At 36.7% G+C, this 19,091-nt stretch overlaps 1 protein-coding gene across 4 annotated transcripts in view; it reads left to right on the plus strand.

Annotated features, from left to right (window-relative positions):
- The window catches only part of USP22 (ubiquitin specific peptidase 22), a 71,659-nt gene that overhangs the window by 42,296 nt on the left and 10,272 nt on the right, over window positions 1-19,091 (plus strand). For all 4 annotated transcript variants that reach the window (XM_085309380.1, XM_085309382.1, XM_085309381.1 and 1 more), the window contains 4 exons: window positions 1,209-1,378; window positions 8,405-8,552; window positions 16,068-16,173; window positions 17,802-17,960. In XM_085309380.1, the coding sequence (XP_085165506.1) occupies window positions 1,209-1,378; window positions 8,405-8,552; window positions 16,068-16,173; window positions 17,802-17,960 (583 nt within the window). The remainder of the gene's footprint in view (window positions 1-1,208; window positions 1,379-8,404; window positions 8,553-16,067; window positions 16,174-17,801; window positions 17,961-19,091) is intronic.

The raw sequence follows: 19,091 nt of genomic DNA on the forward strand, positions 1-19,091 counted from the left end.
GTGTACTGCAAGGGAACTGCAGCAGTTGTAACTGCCTCAGCATTGCCTGCTGATTTCTGCCCCCTCCCTCCCTGCCATGGAATGGCAAGGAATTTTTTTCTCAAACAAGAAATCCCATTTTTCATTCACAGTTTGCATAGTAATCTCATTTATATTACAGAAGAGGACTGTGTTAGTTTTAATAAGAAAATTGTGTATGTATTTGAGTCTTTCTCTTGTTTTATGGTAAGCTGTTGATTTAGAAATAAGCATTTTTGTCCATGTGATGCTCCTTCTAGTTAGCGCCCCTGTATGGTGGTAGCTATGTTGACATTTTGGAAGAATTCTCAAGGATTTGAGCATGTTTTTCTTCTCACTTAGACTTTGCAAATGACTGAAAAGCTTTCCCCACTTCTAACCTCTCTTCTGTTGTGCAACAAAAGAGATTTCCTTTAAGCGTCTTGGTTTCCAAGCACAAGAAATCATCTCTGGGTATTACTGAACACAGACTTAAGGTGTGATGAATCCTCTTATGCCAAGTTGAATTTTGTGATGTGTACTGTAGATTAATGTTTAACTTAGCTAAAACAAATGAGTGAGACTAGCAGTGTTCAGAGTTTCTTGTTAGACTTGTTTTGTTTGGATCTCAGGTTGTGCACAAAAAGGGGTGCACTAGGTCTGCATTGGATCTCACAGCCTGACTTTGTTCTGCCACCGTCAAGGCTATTTCCTTAATTGCTTGTCYTAGAACGATGATTGTTATTGCATTATAGCAGTAAAAACCCTTATTCTCCTTCAGTGACCTGCATGAGGGAAGACTTTTGAAATATCTGAGTGTTTACTTATTTATGCATTTATATCAAGCCATATTGATCTATCAGTTGTCCCTGCACTTTAGTAACAGCATGGGGAGAGGGGACGTTTCTGGTGATGTATGGTTAAACCACTATTGCAAAAATAATACTATTGGTGTTGCTGTACTTGGAGTTTTATGTTCTTCCAGGAATTTAAAACAGAAATCCTAGTGCGATTTAGAAAGTTTGTGGCAGCACTTGAGTACGTCAAAACCAATAGTCTATCTAAAACAATATAAAACTGTACTTGGAGCACTGCCTACACTATAAATCTCTGACAGTATTCTAAAAACTATATAAAAATGCAAATAACAAATACAGCATTTTGTTAACTTGATAATGCTTATGCATCTCCTCCCCCTTCTGTCTTTATAGGTCTACGAGGGCTAATCAATCTTGGGAACACATGTTTTATGAACTGTATTGTCCAGGCACTTACCCACACTCCACTGCTGCGAGATTTCTTCCTCTCCGACAGGCACAAATGTGAAATGCAAAGCCCCAGCTCATGTCTGGTCTGTGAAATGTCTACGCTTTTTCAGGAGGTGAGTCTATTTGCCACCATAGGTGCATTTTTCCACAGATRTTTGCTGTTTCTTACTTAAAGAGAAATTGTATTCTATTTGCAAATACAGAGGGATAGCAAATTCTGTTTGCACTTGAAGGTGGCAAAGCAGAGCAGTAAAGATTGAGTAAGACTATATTGTCAAAAATACGTGATTGCTGAAAATGAAACTGTTCGTCTTTTAAGTCCTATACTTAAGTCACCCTTGTTTAGGCAGAGCCAGTATTGAAATAATTACCGTGCTGTCTACTCTTCTGAGACTGATCTGCAATCCTTAGTCTTAAAGCTGAGTGTGTGCTTTAATTAAAGGTGCAAGTTTTAACTGGAAAATATGTCACAGGCTCTTCTGATGGTAATGGGAGTAAGAATAAAGTAATAGCATATAGCCTTGTGGTTTAAGGCACTGGATTATGTAGGTCTGTATAAATATTTTAAAGATCTTGATTCAGTGTTTTTTAACAGGAAAAAAACATCTTTGCTATCTTCTTATGCGGAAACACATTAATGGGCAGGAGGATGTAGAAAAGTGAGTGTGTTGGTACAGTTTGTACATCGTATATATGAAGTACTGTTCTTTCCCTTTTTTCGCTCAGGTGACTGGCATAGCATTGTGTCATTCTCTTTAGGTCTCATCTGTGCCGTGTATGACAGGCATGGTCTTTTCCTTGATAAATAGTAAGAGAGTCTTACTAACTATCTTAGTTCCACATGAGTAAGGACTACATGGTTATATGTGCACTTCTGGGTTTTAAGATTTTAAAGTAGCTGGAGAGGTCTGTTTGCAGAGCTTGTCTTCTGCCTATATACTGCCATGGAAGTTCACATAAACTGGGGCYAACCTAAATAATCTTTACCTTTTTTTGTGTGCTTTTCAATTTGATTTTACTTCTGTGCCTTGTACCCCAGATATGATTCTTTTTGGTCATTGCACGTGGGTTAAACGCAGGCAAAAGGTAAAAGTCCTCCTTAGACATTCCAGTACAAAGTTATTTTCTGATCATACTTAGCAGTCATGTCAATTTGCATTTTTCATGCTGCTTATCATTCATTAGTTATACGTTACACTTGTTTTTGGATTTATTTTTCAATTATTCCCCAGTCTGTCAGAACAGAAGGTAAAAAAAAAATAACGGCAAGCATACCAAAAGGTAGCAGCTGCAGGGTGATTCAAACCAGATGTGGAGATAAATGGGGAAATATCACTCTGCCTAGACTTAAAAAATAAATAAATAAATAAATAAATAAAGTATAGAAATACCATTTTCTTTAGACTATTAATATAGAAATCTATTTGTTTTAAAAAATAATATGAAAAATAAAGGTACTGTTAAAATATTGAGCAACTTTTGATACATTTTCATCAGATTACGATGTAAACTCTCAGCCCAGTGGTTATAAAATATCTCTGCCTTCTGTTAGCACATACACATTAAAAAAAAAAAAGCTTGGGAAAGGAGGAAATGGGTATTATATTACAGATTGAGGGGCTGGGGAAAAAGATCAAGGCTGTCTAGGCAATGAACTTTGTGTTTCTGTGTATGGAGCCCTGTTGACAGCCTAGGATGCCTTTTGTTAGACTCTGTACAAGCATGTTATAAAGAATGGGCTTTGCTGGGCTCCATACAATCACATAATAAACTATCCAAAGTGGGGCTAAAATGCAGGGTTCACATTAATTTCAATTCACACACACACACAACCTTGGAAATCTCTGCCTTTATTTTCATCTGATCAAAATTTCTGCTCACATTTGTGTGAGTTCTGRTAACTAATGTTGTGGAAGATTAGGATATGTGAATGAGCATAGGGCCATTTCTGTGATATCAGACAATGCAGATAGCACTGTAGAAGTCTGTTTCCTTTTTTCATGTTAAAATATTACAACTAAGTGCTGTAGGACAGCAAAAATTACCCAACCTTCTGGAAGTAAAACTTAGAGCTTAATTGTTCACAAACAGAGCTGTAGTGTCCAATCATCCAACTTAAGTATACTTTAACTTGCAAATAGTAAGTACTTTATTATGTTTAAACTCTTTCAGCAAGTTCATTATAAAACTATTTCTCACAGAATTTGAATTTCATCACATTTGTAATTACAACCAATATCCTGCATTTTTGGAATGGACTGATTCTTTCATGTCCAAGCTACATGTATTTGTTATGCTGAAGAGTCCTATGCGGTCTTCCCAGAGACATGATTTGAATGAGGGAKAGCTAACCAGTGGAGATTTCAGTGCTGTGACTTTTAAGAATTCCTCTGTATTGAATTACCTGGGAAAATGGTTCAGATTCTTGTTTTTAGCCAGCTTTCCCACTGGGATTAACTGATGCAGTTATCTCAAGGCATCTTATCCAGTGACAAACGATCGGGGCAAGGGTTAATGTCATCTCTCCTCTGCCCTCCGTTTCTGAAGGTGTGATCTTACACAGATGGAATGCCAGGGGATCCAGTGAATCTCCAGGAGAAAAAGATACTGCTTTGAACATTAAGCAAAACTTACTATACAAAACTGAGTGAATTTTGCTTTTTTTCTTCTTCTTCAACAGACAACACTTGTCCTATTTTTCTGGTTTAAGATCRTTTAGCTATATAGGTTGTGTCAGTGATTTCTTTGTGATAAATAGGAAGCTGTAAAGTTCTTGTACCTTGAAGTAGATTGATGGTGAGTAATGAGTGTCAGATGGCTTTCAGAATTTAGCTCTTGCCTAGTAGCTTTTCTTGCAAACATGCCAAGCATTGAATCTCTGGTGTTTGTTTTAAAAATATATAACTGCATCAATTAACATTCTCATTTACGCTACTTTAAACTTATTTCTCAAATCATGAAATGAATTATACTGCATAGGAAAAGGAATGAAAAGGATTTGGAAATAGTGGTGAAACTGGGTGGAGATAAGGTAGAACACAGAATCTCTTCACTGAGCCCTTTGGCTGAAGGGGTTTATGTACTGCTGTTTTACCTACTGATATTTTACTTTGGCTTTGCCRATGAGAATTTATTCCAAGATGATCCATACCCTAAGGTTTATCTAAATACTTTACGAAATGACCGTTCAGTAGGGTAGGACCTGTATTCAGTTAGCAGACCTGTATCTCAGTGCACTCCTTGACTGAAATAGTAAGAATACCTGGGAAAATAGGAGAATGCAGTGCATCCACTCAGAAATGTGAAGAACAGAGCCGCCTTCATTCCCGTCATTACTCACCYTCATGAGCCTTTGGAGTGTACAGTACAACTACATAGCGAGTTGAGAAGTAAGGACAAAAAGGAAGGAGAATAAGGTCATTTATGGCTTTGATGTCTTAAGATGGTACCTGTTGAAATGACCTGTATATAAAATGTTCAAACAAAGTTGTCTAGAAGGAAAAGGAGTTTAAGGCCCTTTACATAGGCTGAGACTTTACTAGGTGTATCGTACTCTACTTTTCAGGTTTGGCTTGCGTTTAATAAAATCAGGGAACTTCATGCAAGTTAAAGAAGTTTGATACCATGTACTCAAGTGAATCATCTGTGTAGATTTGCATGATGGAATTTTAAGATCTTGCCGACTGTAATGGAAAATAGAGTTTCTGCCTGTTTAGTAAACCCTTTTCTCTAAAATAGGGATGGAACATACAGCATTGAAGCATGTCAGACTTATCCTAGTTTCTTGAAATGTTGCTCTTCGTTAGGAATCCTCTAGTAGATGTTATTTTATCTYGAAAGATGCACATATTCTCCACCCCCTTCATTCACTGTAAATTTTCTCTATGTTTTGAAGTCTTAATTGGAAACCAATTTCTAAGAATACATTTTATCTTTTGAAGTTGGATTGTAGCCTAGGACAGAATTTATGCCTATAAATTCTTTCCTACAAAGCCCAGGAAATGTTAAGTTGATATGTATGCAATATAGGGTAAATATATCTCTTTGTTCACAAAATTGGGAAACTTCCCTTACATATATTTTTGGCAGGAGGAGGAGAAAGAAGTACAAATCCCTTTTTTCTATTTTTTTTTTCCCTCACCTGACTGTAATCTTTATTTTTTTGGTAACAACAGTGTAAAATACAAAGGCAAGAATCTCCTACCTGCCTTATAGATTGTTTCTGTAAGAATCCAAAAGCAAGTCTTTAATTTGGATTATGTGTAAGCATGGATCTTGTTTTTTCTTTTTTTCCCCCCTGCAACAGCAATTAAGTAGTGTTTTACTAAGCACTTTCTAATTGCATGAACTACTTCTATCCAAATACTCAAAGTAACCAATTAGTACTGCTGAAAAGAATTTTAAACAAAAATTCTGTTAAATTCTGTTTGTAAGGATTGTGCCATTGAAGTATTTTAAAGATGACCTGCAGACAGTTATTTCTATTTACACACTTGAAAGAAAAATTTTCTATAATAGTGATAGAATCAGTCTTCAAAGGGACTTTTTTCCTTTTGATTTTTCTCAGATTTTTGTGGATTGAAACAGTTGTTAGGTTTACCTTTCCAGCAGCAAGGAAATGACAGAGATGAGGTAGATAGTTTTATATATTCCAGTTAAAATACTGTCATTGCAAATGACTTTCATTTTGTTTCTGATATACTGGGATTGTGAAGCTGCTTCTTCCCCGTCTATTTAACAGCCCTCTTACTTAGGTGTCTTTCCAGTTTCTGTATGAGAACAGCCAGTAATTTGACAACGCTCCTTGTTAGATTCTTCTAATCCTAATGAAGCACTAGAGAATGTAAAATCTGCTGGCAGGTCTGGTGTCTGCAGTGGAGTAATTACAGAGAGTGCTGTTGGTTAAAATGACCAAAGAGCTCTGGGACTAATTGTAAGGAGTGACAGAACAGACGAGTTTTATTGCTGCAGTTCCCTGAATTATGTTGAGCAGCAGCTGCGTCAGCAGATTTCAATTACAATACCGCTGCTCCAGTCCCTTGGTGTCATTCTTGTTGGCATCGGAGTTAGCTGTAGAACTTTTTATTTATAGAAGCATTTTGCGTTATTTGGCTGCAGAGGTATATTTTCTTGTTTGGAAAAAAAACAGCTTGTAACAAAGAAATATCTTCTCTAGGAAATGTACTAAAACTCTGTAGAAATCTCTTCAGATGTGAGGATTAGATGAGAAGGTTGTACTTGCCTACCTGTCAAAAGACTTTTAAAAAAAAAAAAAAAAAATGTAGAAATCTCTTCAGATGTGAGGATTAGATGAGAAGGTTGTACTTGCCTACCTGTCAAAAGACTTTTAAAAAAAAAAAAAAAAAAAAAAAAAAAAAAGCACAGTACCTGTGTTTGCACTGGTCTAAAATGCTCAGAGACTGGGCAGAAAGTTGAGGGTTGGAAGGGAAGTCCACTTTTTCCACAGCAGTGGGAAATTATATATTGTTTTATTATTTTACTTTATTTTTGTTCTGTGTATTTGCTGCCTACTATCTTGTATGTTTGGGAAGAATGACTGAAAATTAACTGCCATCAGTCTGGTAGGGTCTTGGCAACCTAATCATGGTGTTGCAGGCGCTCTTTACTGGCAGTTACTGTTTTGAAAGGTTGGAGAAGGCAAAAATGCTTCATAAATTTTCACTTGTTGGAAATGAAATGTTACCCCTTTAATTAAAAAAAAAAAACTCAATGAAGTCCCAGTTTGAYTGATATGTGTTTGTATATTACCATGGAGAAATTTGCCACTGCAGTTGGTCTATTCTTAGTAGGCTGCAGCCTTGCAATTCCTAATTCAGGTGCAGCCTGAAGCCTGGGCTGTGGCACCCTGCAGGGGCATGTCTCTGCATTGCTGCTGGAGCCAGTAGCATGGTGCAGGAATTTTTGAGTAGATATAGAAATCAGCTTGCTCAAGAAGCAGCTACAAGCTTCACTTTCAGAGCAGGGGTGCCAGAGTTGGCAGCAGAGGAGACAGATTTGAGGGAGAAGGTGGGAGCATAAAAGTTGCAGCAGTAGTCTTTGGATGGAAATGTAGAGGGGAAAGGAAGGGGTTAACCTTCAGCTCAGGGAAGTAGAGRCCTTTACCAGTTTTCTCAAGTGAGACTTGGCTGAGGTTTTTTTTTTTTAAATGAAAAAATAGAAAGGAAAAATTTCCGTAGGCAGGTGCCCATCCTCTGCTCTGTGCTGACAGAAGACCTTACCTCTGCCAGCTGTTTGTCATCACTTACTAGTGGTCTTTSATATCACAGTTTTACTGACTGAATAATTTGTGCCCTGCCTAAACYGCTTCAGGCAAAATCAACTTGGGGCAGTGCCAGTCACTGACATAGCCAGCCCCTTGGATTTGGACTGAAATAGATGAAGAAGCAGATGCAGGAGCTAGTCCAGGACCAGAACCCTGGAGCTGTAACACCAGCAGGGGTGGTCACAGACAGCTCATGCTGGGAGGAGAAAATGAATGAAGTGATGTCTACAGCTCTGCAAACAGCTGTGCTGAGCAAACTTTCATCTCTGAAGCCTTGTGCTGCCTTGGTTACATGGCTGTAGACCTCCATGGGGGCTGTCTTGTTCTACAGTGAATGGCCAGCACTGGTGTGTGACTGCTGTCCTGCTCACTGATATTTTCATATAGACAGGGCAGTGCAGCCGCTGGCTGCAGAAAGTTACTCTGTCTTTGTGCTGGGGCTGCRTGACAGCTGCTCTCTAATGTTCTCACAGTCAGTGTTTGTCCCAGTTTGCAGAGATCCATGATCTCTGAATGGTRTTGCTTATTTCTTGCGAATGTGGTGGTTTTAGACTATTTTAATAAAAGGCTGTGGTATCAATAAGGGAGTTCYGAGTATTGTTTGTTGCTCATTGTTTAGGCTAATCCATCACAAAATGAAGACATTTCAATGGAAAAAATGAGAAATAATCAGTTCTGAGATGACTTCTTTAGTAGACTGTGATAAAAAGCTATCTATGTATTTCATTATTAAGGCCATCAGAGTTAAATGGTTTAAATTTATTTGACTAATTGCACTCATTAAGTTTTTAATAATTGAATGTGCTGAGGCTGTGTAACTTGTTAACAGTCATGTCCTTTTCTTTGCTTTGAGCAGTTTTACTCTGGGCACCGATCTCCTCACATTCCATATAGGTTATTGCACCTGGTATGGACTCATGCACGGCATTTAGCAGGGTACGAGCAACAAGATGCACACGAGTTCCTCATTGCTGCATTAGATGTGCTACACAGACACTGCAAAGGTAAGGCTTGTCCTGACTCTTCAATCAACAAGGAATATTGGATCAAAAAGAGGTAGAGCAATCTCTTCTTAAATAAAATGCAGTATCTTCCTGTACAGCAGTCTCAGCAAATTCCTTTCTAAATCTTAGATTTTTAGATTTAAAGATCGGAGGGGGGGGAAGCTTTTCCCCATTACTGTCAAATTACTTAAAATTAGGAGCAGGCAGGCCTAGTATTGGTTTGAATCACCAGCATGTCCTTCTCTTACTGGTTGTGAGTCAATGTCTGTTCTTTTAAATTTTCTTTCTAATTCTACTTATAATTGAAGTGTTTGGAACTCTTACCCATTGGGTCAACAAAGGGCTGGCTCAAATGCTGTATAGGGCATGCTACAGTTGTCCTGCTTAAAAATTATTCAACTGTATTTACAATGTGCAACAGGTTACAGAACTGTGAATAAGAGAAAAAGCTCTGTGTTTTTGATACCTTGTTTCATAAGTTTGTATATAAAGGGACATAATTGTACAATACAGTAAAATTATTCAATGCCTTGCTTTTAAAGATGAAATATCTAAGGCTTAAATAAATATCTTTTATAATATCACATGGAATTATGTATTTAATGTTACATAACAACTAAACATGAAATGAAAACTTCATGATTTGCCAATGCTTGATCTAGCTTTATTCACTTATTTAGACTTGCAAGGAAAAATGGTAGGATTGATATTAAGCCAGAAGAAAAAGAAAAAGAAGCCTTAGTCACTAAAAATAAGCTTTACAACACTCAAATTTCCTCCAATGCTCTTGGAAGAAGCAGTTAAATGTTAGTTTTGTGGCTTACTGGAAGAGGACTATCAATGGGAAGGATGTTACTGCTTCTTTGAAACATTCTAAAGCCTTGCTTTTATCTTTGAGGCAGCCTTACACAGTAACAGATGTGTTTGTTCAGATTCATAATAGTTCTCCTCCAAAAAGAGTAATTCAAAGGAGAGGAGTATGTACAGCAGTTCTTTTATAACTTTTAATATCTGTCGTTTGACAATCACTTACAGAGACTCAATAAATTTCATGAAACAAGTCTTGAAGCATTATAAGAAATACAAGCTATCCAAATACTCATCTTTTACGTTTTGTTAACCCTGAATAAGCAGTCTGCAAACAGAAATAATTTTGGGGGTTCCTGTAAAGTTTCTGAACCATTGCTCTAACAGATCTTGAATCTTTTTCATCTTCTGATATGAGATGATGTTCATATTTCCTCTGTACTTTTAGAGATCAGTCTGTGAACGAGGAATAGCTTCTCCTCAGAAGTTTAAAGAAAACCTTCCAACAATAGATAAAAGAATCGGCACTTTTTTTAAACCAATAAGGAATCTAAAAAACCCTTTTAAATGTAGCTTGGCTTTAAATGAAATGTTTATCTGATATACTGTCTGGAATTACTAGCAGACTCAAACTTGCTCAACTGTTTCTATGCTTTGGATCTGTTTGGGCTCTCTGACCGAAACAAAACTGAAACCAGTCTGTCTTAAAACTGTACAAAAGTTGCATGTTGAACATCATTTGTTGGAAAGAGGGGAAGTTCTTTTACAACTGGATGAATATCGCAAGTATGTTCAAAACGTTGACTTTTGAATTTATAACAAGTTCCAGACAGCTCAAATTAGGGACATTTGCATCTTTAGTTAGGAGTTTTCTGGGATTGCAGCTAAGGTACCATTTACGTTCAGTACAAGGACTGAAATTCAGTTACGCATAATGAATATCTAAAGGTTTGAGCTACTGGCATGGATGTAACTAAACTATCGCAGTACTACTAGTGGGAGGAAAGATGTCAATGCTAGATCCTTAATATCTGTGAACCTAGGTTTTCAAAGCTCTATAGAGAGTTTGATTGAAGTGCAGTAAGCAAGCTATGCCACATCAAGGTAATTTTAAAAGCAGCAGTTGAGCAGTTGTGTGGGAACCAAACCGGTTCATATAAACCAGAATTTCAAGGATGGTCAAGATAAACCACTTTGGGAATGAACAAGTTATTTAGCTTTGTAATGAGAAATTTCTCCCATTCGTATACATAGTAAACACATGTGAAGTGTGTGTATATATATGTAAAAATATTATTGCTAATAGTGTCTTGAAGCAAGTATTGCCTTCTCTGTCAATATTAAATATTCAGTTTACTGAATTAAGAGCTTTGAAAGCTTCCAGTTCTATCCTGAACATGTTTTACCATCAAAATATGATGACTAAAATATACAGCCATGGGAAAATTTCTTTGTCCAAGAGCTCCAGCTTCTGGACTTTATTAATTATCACCAAAGCTTCAGGAATCAGTCCTTAAATGAAAGTGCTCCTTTTGGGTAAAAACTGTATAAATGTCCAGTGTTACTTGTTTGGTTGAAAGTATCCTTTTTCTATTCTATTTACTTTATTTTCTAGGAAGTGTCCTAATACAAGTCAGAGAAAGCTGTGAATTTTCTCGTTATCTCTGTCATTGGCTAAATTAGGAAAAATACATGCTTTTGATGTGCATTAAAAGATGTATTTTGTACTACTGCATCCTACGAAACAGAAAATTAACTGCCCTGAGAGTCACATTTGGGCTGGCCTAAATAGTTGTAAAAGAAGCTGTGCTGATCTGTGGATGTATTTGGGTCCCTGCCTGGTGAGAAAGGATGAATTTTCGCCTTTGCTATTTCTCCATTTCAAGGGGGAAGTGGGTGAGGGGATTTTTAGGGTTGGTTAGATAGCTTTAAGACTATAGCTTTAAGACTTCCAGGGCAGTTTTGTCCTATCACTTACACAGGACTATTTCCAATGGCAGCTTTGTAGAGATCCAGAAATAAGATGGTCATTGTAAGGCAGTGATTGACAGATCCTTTAGCATTAGACCATAAAATTGCAGAAGGTGATAAACCTCGTGTTATCCTTGTCCAACAGACAGGTAGAGGTACTCACACTCCCTAAGGCTAATAGGAGCCTCTCTCATGCTGGTTGAATGTATAGTCTGTTTTAGAGGTGCCTGTAAGCTACAATGAGCTTGTGCTTAGAAGCACAAGATACCTGTACGATCACCCATGTAAACCATGTCTGAGGGGTAATAGCTCTTCCTGTGCTAGCACTTTCATGTTGAGCAGTGGCATCTGTGCAGAGCATATTCTGGACACTTATAGGGATCCTTTATTCTGCTGGAGTTATATAAAGTATTTCTGAATAAAAGGAATCTAATCTGTTATGCCAGTGCATTGCAATTTTGAATTCCAACAGCTGGAGAAAGATGGATTAGCTGGAAGTATGCTAAGCTATTAATTACTCTTCTTTTCTACCCTTCACCAAAGTGTGCACAAGGCCTGTCCTTAAAAATAGACTCTAAGAAAAAAGCAAGAAACTACCTTGAATCCKAATTCTCTTTTTTCAGCATTACTTCTTTCTTCAGTTTTAAAAAACGTTCTTATAAGTGACATTAAGTTGTACTTTCATTTTGTGCTATTCTGGTCTCTCTTGCTGGTTTGATTTCTGCAGTGTCATTGTATTTTGGCATTTGTTTTCCTCCTTCCTCGCAAAGGTTCAAAACAAGGTTCAGACCTAACTGGTTCACATTTTGGCCTTTTCACTGAGAGTACTGCTGAACAGGCTTGCTGTTTAGGTAATAGCCACCTTTTCTTGTATCTAGGTCTAAGCATTCACCTGGACTTTGACATGTATTGACGATCTAGTTTTGATCTCTAAATGCATATGCATGACAGCTTTGATTTTTCAAGCTCTGAATGTTTGTGGATTATAGAAGATGCAGAAAATGACCAGGCATTGATCTGCTCTTCACCTGCATATATTCTGAGACTGTTCTGCTGAAGAACATGTATAAAGGAATACTCCACTCTATGAGATACTTCAGGAGGTCCAGGGSTTTTAATTTGTTAAAGGAATGTAAATATTCTACAAACTCCCAGGGCAGGTGGCGTTCATGCCATTTTACATTTCTTTCGTCATTTACAGTTTACATTTCTAGTAAGGATGCATTTTGGGCATATTAGAATTTGGAGGAACTTACACCAGAATCTTCTTTTCTTATATGGAGCAAGACTGCTATTCAAAAGTTAGTATTTAGCCCAGTATTTAGACTTTTTTTTTTTTTTTTTTTTTAATGCGAAAGCAACCACAGTCAAGGGGCAGAGGACAAGAGGTATACATTTGTACACAAGGAGTCAAAAAGCAAGTTAGATGAGCTAATGCTATATTTTGGTCCCAGATTTTATTCAACCAGTGTTATTCAATTATTAAACAAAAAAGATGATAGTTTAAAGCCAATAATTATTCTTTTATCTCATTTTCCGGGATCAGTTTGCACTCCTCTTTAACAAGGAGTGCTACAAAGCAAACCTGAAGTCCTGCACTAGGTATCATGACAGGAAAAGAATGCTGTGCTGAGGTTCAGGAGTAAAACATTACCCTGCTCTGAATTCTGCATGATATTCTTATGAACTGGTAAAGCACATGTTTGCAAAACGTTTATCTGCTATGATACATACAAATTTCCATGTACATTTCTTGACTATAAAGCATAACAAACACAAAAGAAGATAAGTCAACATTTTTGTCTTGTTTTGATAAATATTCCCTTTAATGCTTTACTAGCTTTGTTCGTGATTGACTATCAAAAATATTTATGCTAGAAAACATTATAAAAAAACAACTTGTTTAGTGATGTTCTCACCTTTCAGGTTTTTTTTTTTTTTTTTTTTTTTTGTCTAAAATAAAGAATGAAGGTGGGACAAAACATTTTTTTTTTTGTTTTTTAACATTGCTTTTGGTTTTGAAATAAAATCTGTAGCTGTCAGTGCAATAGTTGATGATGATTTAGCTTTAGCAGTGTATCAAGTATTCGTATACAAGGACAAATTAAAATGCTTAGTTATTGCTTAGGCACAGTAGTCATTTCTCTCATTTCTCTAGCTTTTTTTTTATTATTATTTCAGTTGCATTTAATTTGAATTCAGAATTTTAAACTCAGTTTTGTGCCATCCGTATAATCAGGCTAATGTCTATATCAGTGTATTTTCAAATTTTGTTCAGTCTTGTGCTGACTGATCTCTTGCAAGGAGCTACTGATTGCCTTACTACAAATTATGACCAGCTTAGAAAGAAAATCTCTGAAAGTAAAACCTACTTCATAGAGCAGAAATGTTGAAGGACTACAATCTAGCAGCTTCTAGTTCTCAGCAGCATAATATATCTCCTGTCAGCATCTGTTACATATTGACAAGTGCGAGTAGGTGGTAATCTTACCTTTTTCTTTCTTTTTTTTTCCTCTCGTCTCCAATCAAATGTGATGGGAAATAATGTTGAGTGGGTAATGTCGTTCTGTTTTGCTGTGAACAAGCTTGAAGGATATTCTTTTGAGACACTCTCACTAGTGATTCTAATTGATTTGTATAATTGGAAAGGGAGTATTCTTTCTCTCCTGTAGGTGGAAATGGCTGTCTATTAAAGGTATCCAACAGGGATGTTACCTGTGGACCAGGGCAAATCTCTAGAGGCTACTTCTCTGCTTCTGCCCCCTCAAAACAAAATAGAGGGAGATAATCAATTTGAAATGGTGAGAGTACTGGGATGTAGCTGTTGCATGCAGTTTTTTTTTTTTTTTTTAAATGGGAAAAGTGGATTCTTAATTCTTAAAAATAAGAATTAAATATCTTTAAATTGTTTTCTGAAAATCCTCGTTTGTAAGTGTATCTTGTAAGTGATCTTTAAGTAATCTGTAAGTGATCTGTAAGTGATAAAGGTGAAGAATATGTTTTACAGTCTTTGTACTGTACACCTAATTCATTAGATTAGCATAATTTAGACCTTCTGAAAGTCTTAAGTTCAGTAAGATTTAACTGAAATTGTGACCAAAAATTGTATAAGATTGGGTCTGATAACTTCTCCAGTTGGTAGAAACTGAAGCTCTTACATTTGAAATTTAACTTTGTAGCATTTTGCTCAAGAGCCATATTAAGGAATCCATATGCTTTTCTTTAAAGCAAGCAGTTGAGTGAGCGCTCTTCTGAGCCACGTAGAATATAAATGACTGAATTGAACCATTGTGGCTTAGTAGGTATCATCTATATCTGTTTTTCCTGYATTTAATATCAGTTGGAAACTTTGTTAGCTATATAGCATCTATCAACACTTCATTTCATTCTTATCCATGCTGCAAGAAGAGKCCAACAAGAGTATCTTACACATGAGAAAAGCTTTATCCTATGCCTGTAATTTGTTTAAATGGGGTTTCTGGCACACTTGACTTAAAATTCATTATTTTTCTTTTGAAACTGAAATATTCCTGGTTAAGCTAAAAATATTGGGAAACATGGCAAAACCTAATGCTATCTTAGCAGTTTCTGTTACAGGATATTGGAAGAGATCTTGAAATTTACTTTTCAGACTAATAGCTGCTGTGAAATAGTTTGTGCATGCATCTCTGTTACAAAGCAAAACTAATTGCATCAACCCTACATATGGAAGCAAGTATAACAGTCTCGAAAATCAGGGGAAAGAATTATCACTCCTGTTTTACSTACAGAGAATGGAAGGAACGTGCTTCAAGGAATTGTGCAGAGAAATTGTTGGTTGTTTGTTTAATGCTCTGGTTAATCTAGGAAAGCTGAAATYGCCTAATCTCTGCTCTCAAATCATAGAAATGAATTGCTGTGCTCCTGAGACCCGCAACAACAATTTATRATGCTTAAAAGATAGTTATGCGTTCATTGTGCCCCTTAGGAAGTTAGGAGGCGGCAGTGTCTCTATGAAGAAGCTGGAAGAAGGCGCAGCACTTACCTTCCCGCTCCAGATAAGGGCATCTTTCATTTTCTTAGTGGTGCAAACTTGAAAAGAAAGTAAATGTTTATGTTTGAAAGAATAGGATGCAGACAATAGGSTGAAGGTTACTGGAGTCCTAATAAAACTCCTCCCCTTATTCCACCATCCAGTATTGACTATAATGGAATTAAAAAGTAGGGTTTGCTGATCTAACTCCTCTGTGTTCATTTAGGAAAATAATGAACTAAGAATACTTTGCCTAAGTGGAAATTAGTGCTTCTGTGGTAAAGTGCTGGCTGCTTGTTTAGATGCAAGTATTGCTCGATGGCCCTCTTAATGAAGTTTAAACAGTCATTTTCATTGACCACCTTGGCAATTCCTTTGTCTTAAGAACCAATTTTTATATCGGATAGTGCAAAGCAAATCTCTGTAAAGGGAGACAGGCTATCCCCTGACAAAAGGTTTGGCTGGMAGCTGATACGGCTTAAAACTTCACCCCCACTGCAGTAATAAACTGGGTTTGGAYGCCTTCTGACTAACTTTTATATTTAGCTAGAAGTTTTCTTTTCTCATTTCCTTTTTCTTTATAGCAGAACAYTTCCAGGGTTCCGTATTGTTTTTGTGAACTTGAACTATGACTGTGTGTTATAAAGAGTTACTGGAAACACAGTACAAAACAAACTACTGTTCACTAGGATTTTTGACTACTGAGTCTGTTTGCCTTCCTCCAGGTGATGATAACGGGAAGAAGGCCAACAACCCCAACCACTGTAACTGCATCATAGACCAAATCTTCACAGGCGGACTGCAGTCTGATGTTACTTGTCAAGTCTGCCAGTAAGTAATATATGTATACTTTTTTTCCCTAGTTTTATGCTCTGATTTGACGCTATAAGCCCCTCTAGTGCAGTGATATACCGTGTTTCTTTCTTGAAGATCAGTACAATATTAGCRAGATTGCAGTGAGACAAATACTGTTTAAATACAGCATCAACTAAATGCAGTCAATTGCTAGGTAATTATCATATATGAAGACATACCATAAAAGCTACTTGGAAAGTACTGCAGGCTTATGAATGCTAACTTTTTTACTAGCCTCTGAAATATAACTTCCAAGTTTTCTTTAGTTTTGAAACGGTATGTAGCTGCCACTAGATTTGCAGTAAATTTTGATATGCAGCTGTATTACTATTTTCCTTCAGTTATGAGTATCATTAGGAGAGGTTTCCAAGAGGCTGATATTACCAAATATCAGGTACCAGCAGATAAATGTTTTACTAGAGTAAGAAAAATCATATTTGTCATTTAATTCTGTACACTGAAGCATTCAAGACATTAGGTGTAGCCACAGTTCAGAAGTTGGAGTTCTTGGTTTTTGTTATGCTCTTGCATTCCTTATAATTATCTACACTGTCCTGCAGATGAACTGTTGTACTCCTCTTTAAATCTGCTTATATTCTCAATTTCCTGGAAAGGTTTTCAGAAAACTTACTGTTATGAAAATGTATGAAATTCTGTTACTTGCCTGGTAGAACTAGAGTTTTAAAATTATAGTAAAAAGCTTGATGTGTTATGATACAGTATCAGCATTCAAGCARCTTCAGCAAAAAGTTTTAATTTGAGAATTCCCAAGTTTTGCACAAATTATTCTGAACAAAAGGGTGGGACATTGTGGGCTTTTTCAGATCTCCTAGTCAAGGAGAAGAGAATTCAAAAAGCGGGCATAAACAGTACAAAATTAAAATGCTGCTGAGCTAGGGGCTTAGATCACAGGTTTTTAAGATTCCCTTAAAAATCTAAATGCTGGAAGTGAAGATTCAAATCAATAGAGGATAAAGTTTAGAGAAGCTTTCCTCTGTAGTCTCATTTGGCTTGTCTTCAGCTGTCTCACAGAGAAACCTGATCGAGAACATAAAGTACTTCTTGATGCACTTATTCTCTGGCTTCTCAAATTCCAAATACCGTAGGAGATTCTAATGTGAACTGCAAAGCTTAATTCAGTGCACTACCGTATAGCAAAAGTATTTAGCTCCCTTTTTGTCTAAGAACGTTGAGGCATGATGTTCCAGGTCTTAAGCTGAAAACCACACTCCTAAACTAGCTGGATTGCATGTAGCTGTTATAATAGATGCTAGGTTGTGTATGCTGGTCAGCAGCATGACCAGAACCTCCATCCCTGAGTAACCCAGCTGGTTCATTCTGAGTCACTGGGCTCCAGGAAGTGGGAAATGTATATTTTTTGTATTCAATATATAAAATACATTTTCTAAAACGTGACTTTTGAGTACTCAGAAGACTAATCAGACATGGAAAAACTTCGGTGCAACTGTATTTTTTTGTCATATCTGAGCATCTTATAGGGGTGATGTAGATCCTATAGTTCTTAGATATCTGATATGCACCTTAAAGTGAGAGAGATTTTGTTGTTGTTGTTTTAATGTGTATTAAACTATTCTTTTTCATAGTGGTGTTTCCACAACGATAGACCCATTTTGGGATATCAGTTTGGATTTGCCAGGCTCCTCCACCCCGTTCTGGCCACTGAGTCCAGGGAGTGATGGCAGTGTCGTAAATGGGGAAAGCCATGTATCAGGCACCACCACTCTCACAGACTGCTTGCGAAGGTATGAAAGGAGACAACTAAAATTTTAGCAGGGTTTAAAAGAATCTGGCTTCGTTCTGTTCTCCACAGGTGAAAACTAAGTGATTGTTTGATCATGGTATTATTCTTAGATTATTTTTATACATTTTTTTTTAGATTTTTGCATAAAACAAARTGAAAAAGCAAAGAAGGTTCAGAAAAAACGTTGGGCCTAATAAGCTATCAAAAATGGTTATAATGTGATATAAATGGAAAATAAATTTTGTTTTCTGCTGCCAGGTAACATGAGTGTACATAGTTAAACCACTAACGTTGTTGTCTCAGTCTCCTTGTTCTTGGTTGGTGTTGGGAGCTAAAGCAAAAGACACAAAAAGAGTTTGCAATGCATTTAATATTTGTCTAAATTATGATACAATACCAAGGGTGAATCTGATTCTACTCTAAGCACAAGCATAGGCAAGCTGCTGCCAGCTAATTTGCAAAGATGGCAGAAAGAATTTAAGCCATACGGTTTTCCAAATGATAAGATAATTCTGAGCAGAAGACTTAAGCAGCTTGGAAACAAGGTAATTGGAAATAGTCACACATTCATATATAGTTAATTCAAAACTTTTAGAGGATCTGAAAGTCATTCTCTCAAGGCAAATGCGGGTAGACAGGTATTTGTCTGAAGAGGAGGTTACCTATAGCCTGGGGCAAACCCAATCCCCTTGAAATAAAAATTAATAGCATGTGATTTCTAAAGTTCTTGTTACTTGTAAGATTATGAATTTTAAGAGAACAAGGGAATTAATACAAATGAGAAATAGCTAAGGCCAGAATGGAGATTTCAACAGAGGCAAAACAAGACAAATTTTCTTCCAAATGGCGATAGGTAGAATTGTAAAGATGACAGGGAAGTAGAACCGTCTAGGTTCAAAAATACCCTTAAAGACTCTCAATTTGGGAGTAAAGTGGAACTCTATTAGATAAAGAGGATAGAGTTGCTTTTAGTTTGGCAACCAGAAATTAGCAGACAAGTGGAATATCGGATTCAGACACAGAAGGTGTATAATTTCTTGTCATCCACACTGTGATAATACAACTTGAAGCTGGCTTGAAAAGGGAAGATTTGAGCAAGAATATGGCAAGAAGAAAGATGTAAGCCTTTTTA

The sequence above is a fragment of the Rhea americana genome, unplaced genomic scaffold (genome assembly GCF_003343005.1).
Source record: "Rhea americana isolate MKP2758 unplaced genomic scaffold, rheAme1 scaffold_297, whole genome shotgun sequence".
Classification (NCBI taxonomy): domain Eukaryota; kingdom Metazoa; phylum Chordata; class Aves; order Rheiformes; family Rheidae; genus Rhea; species Rhea americana.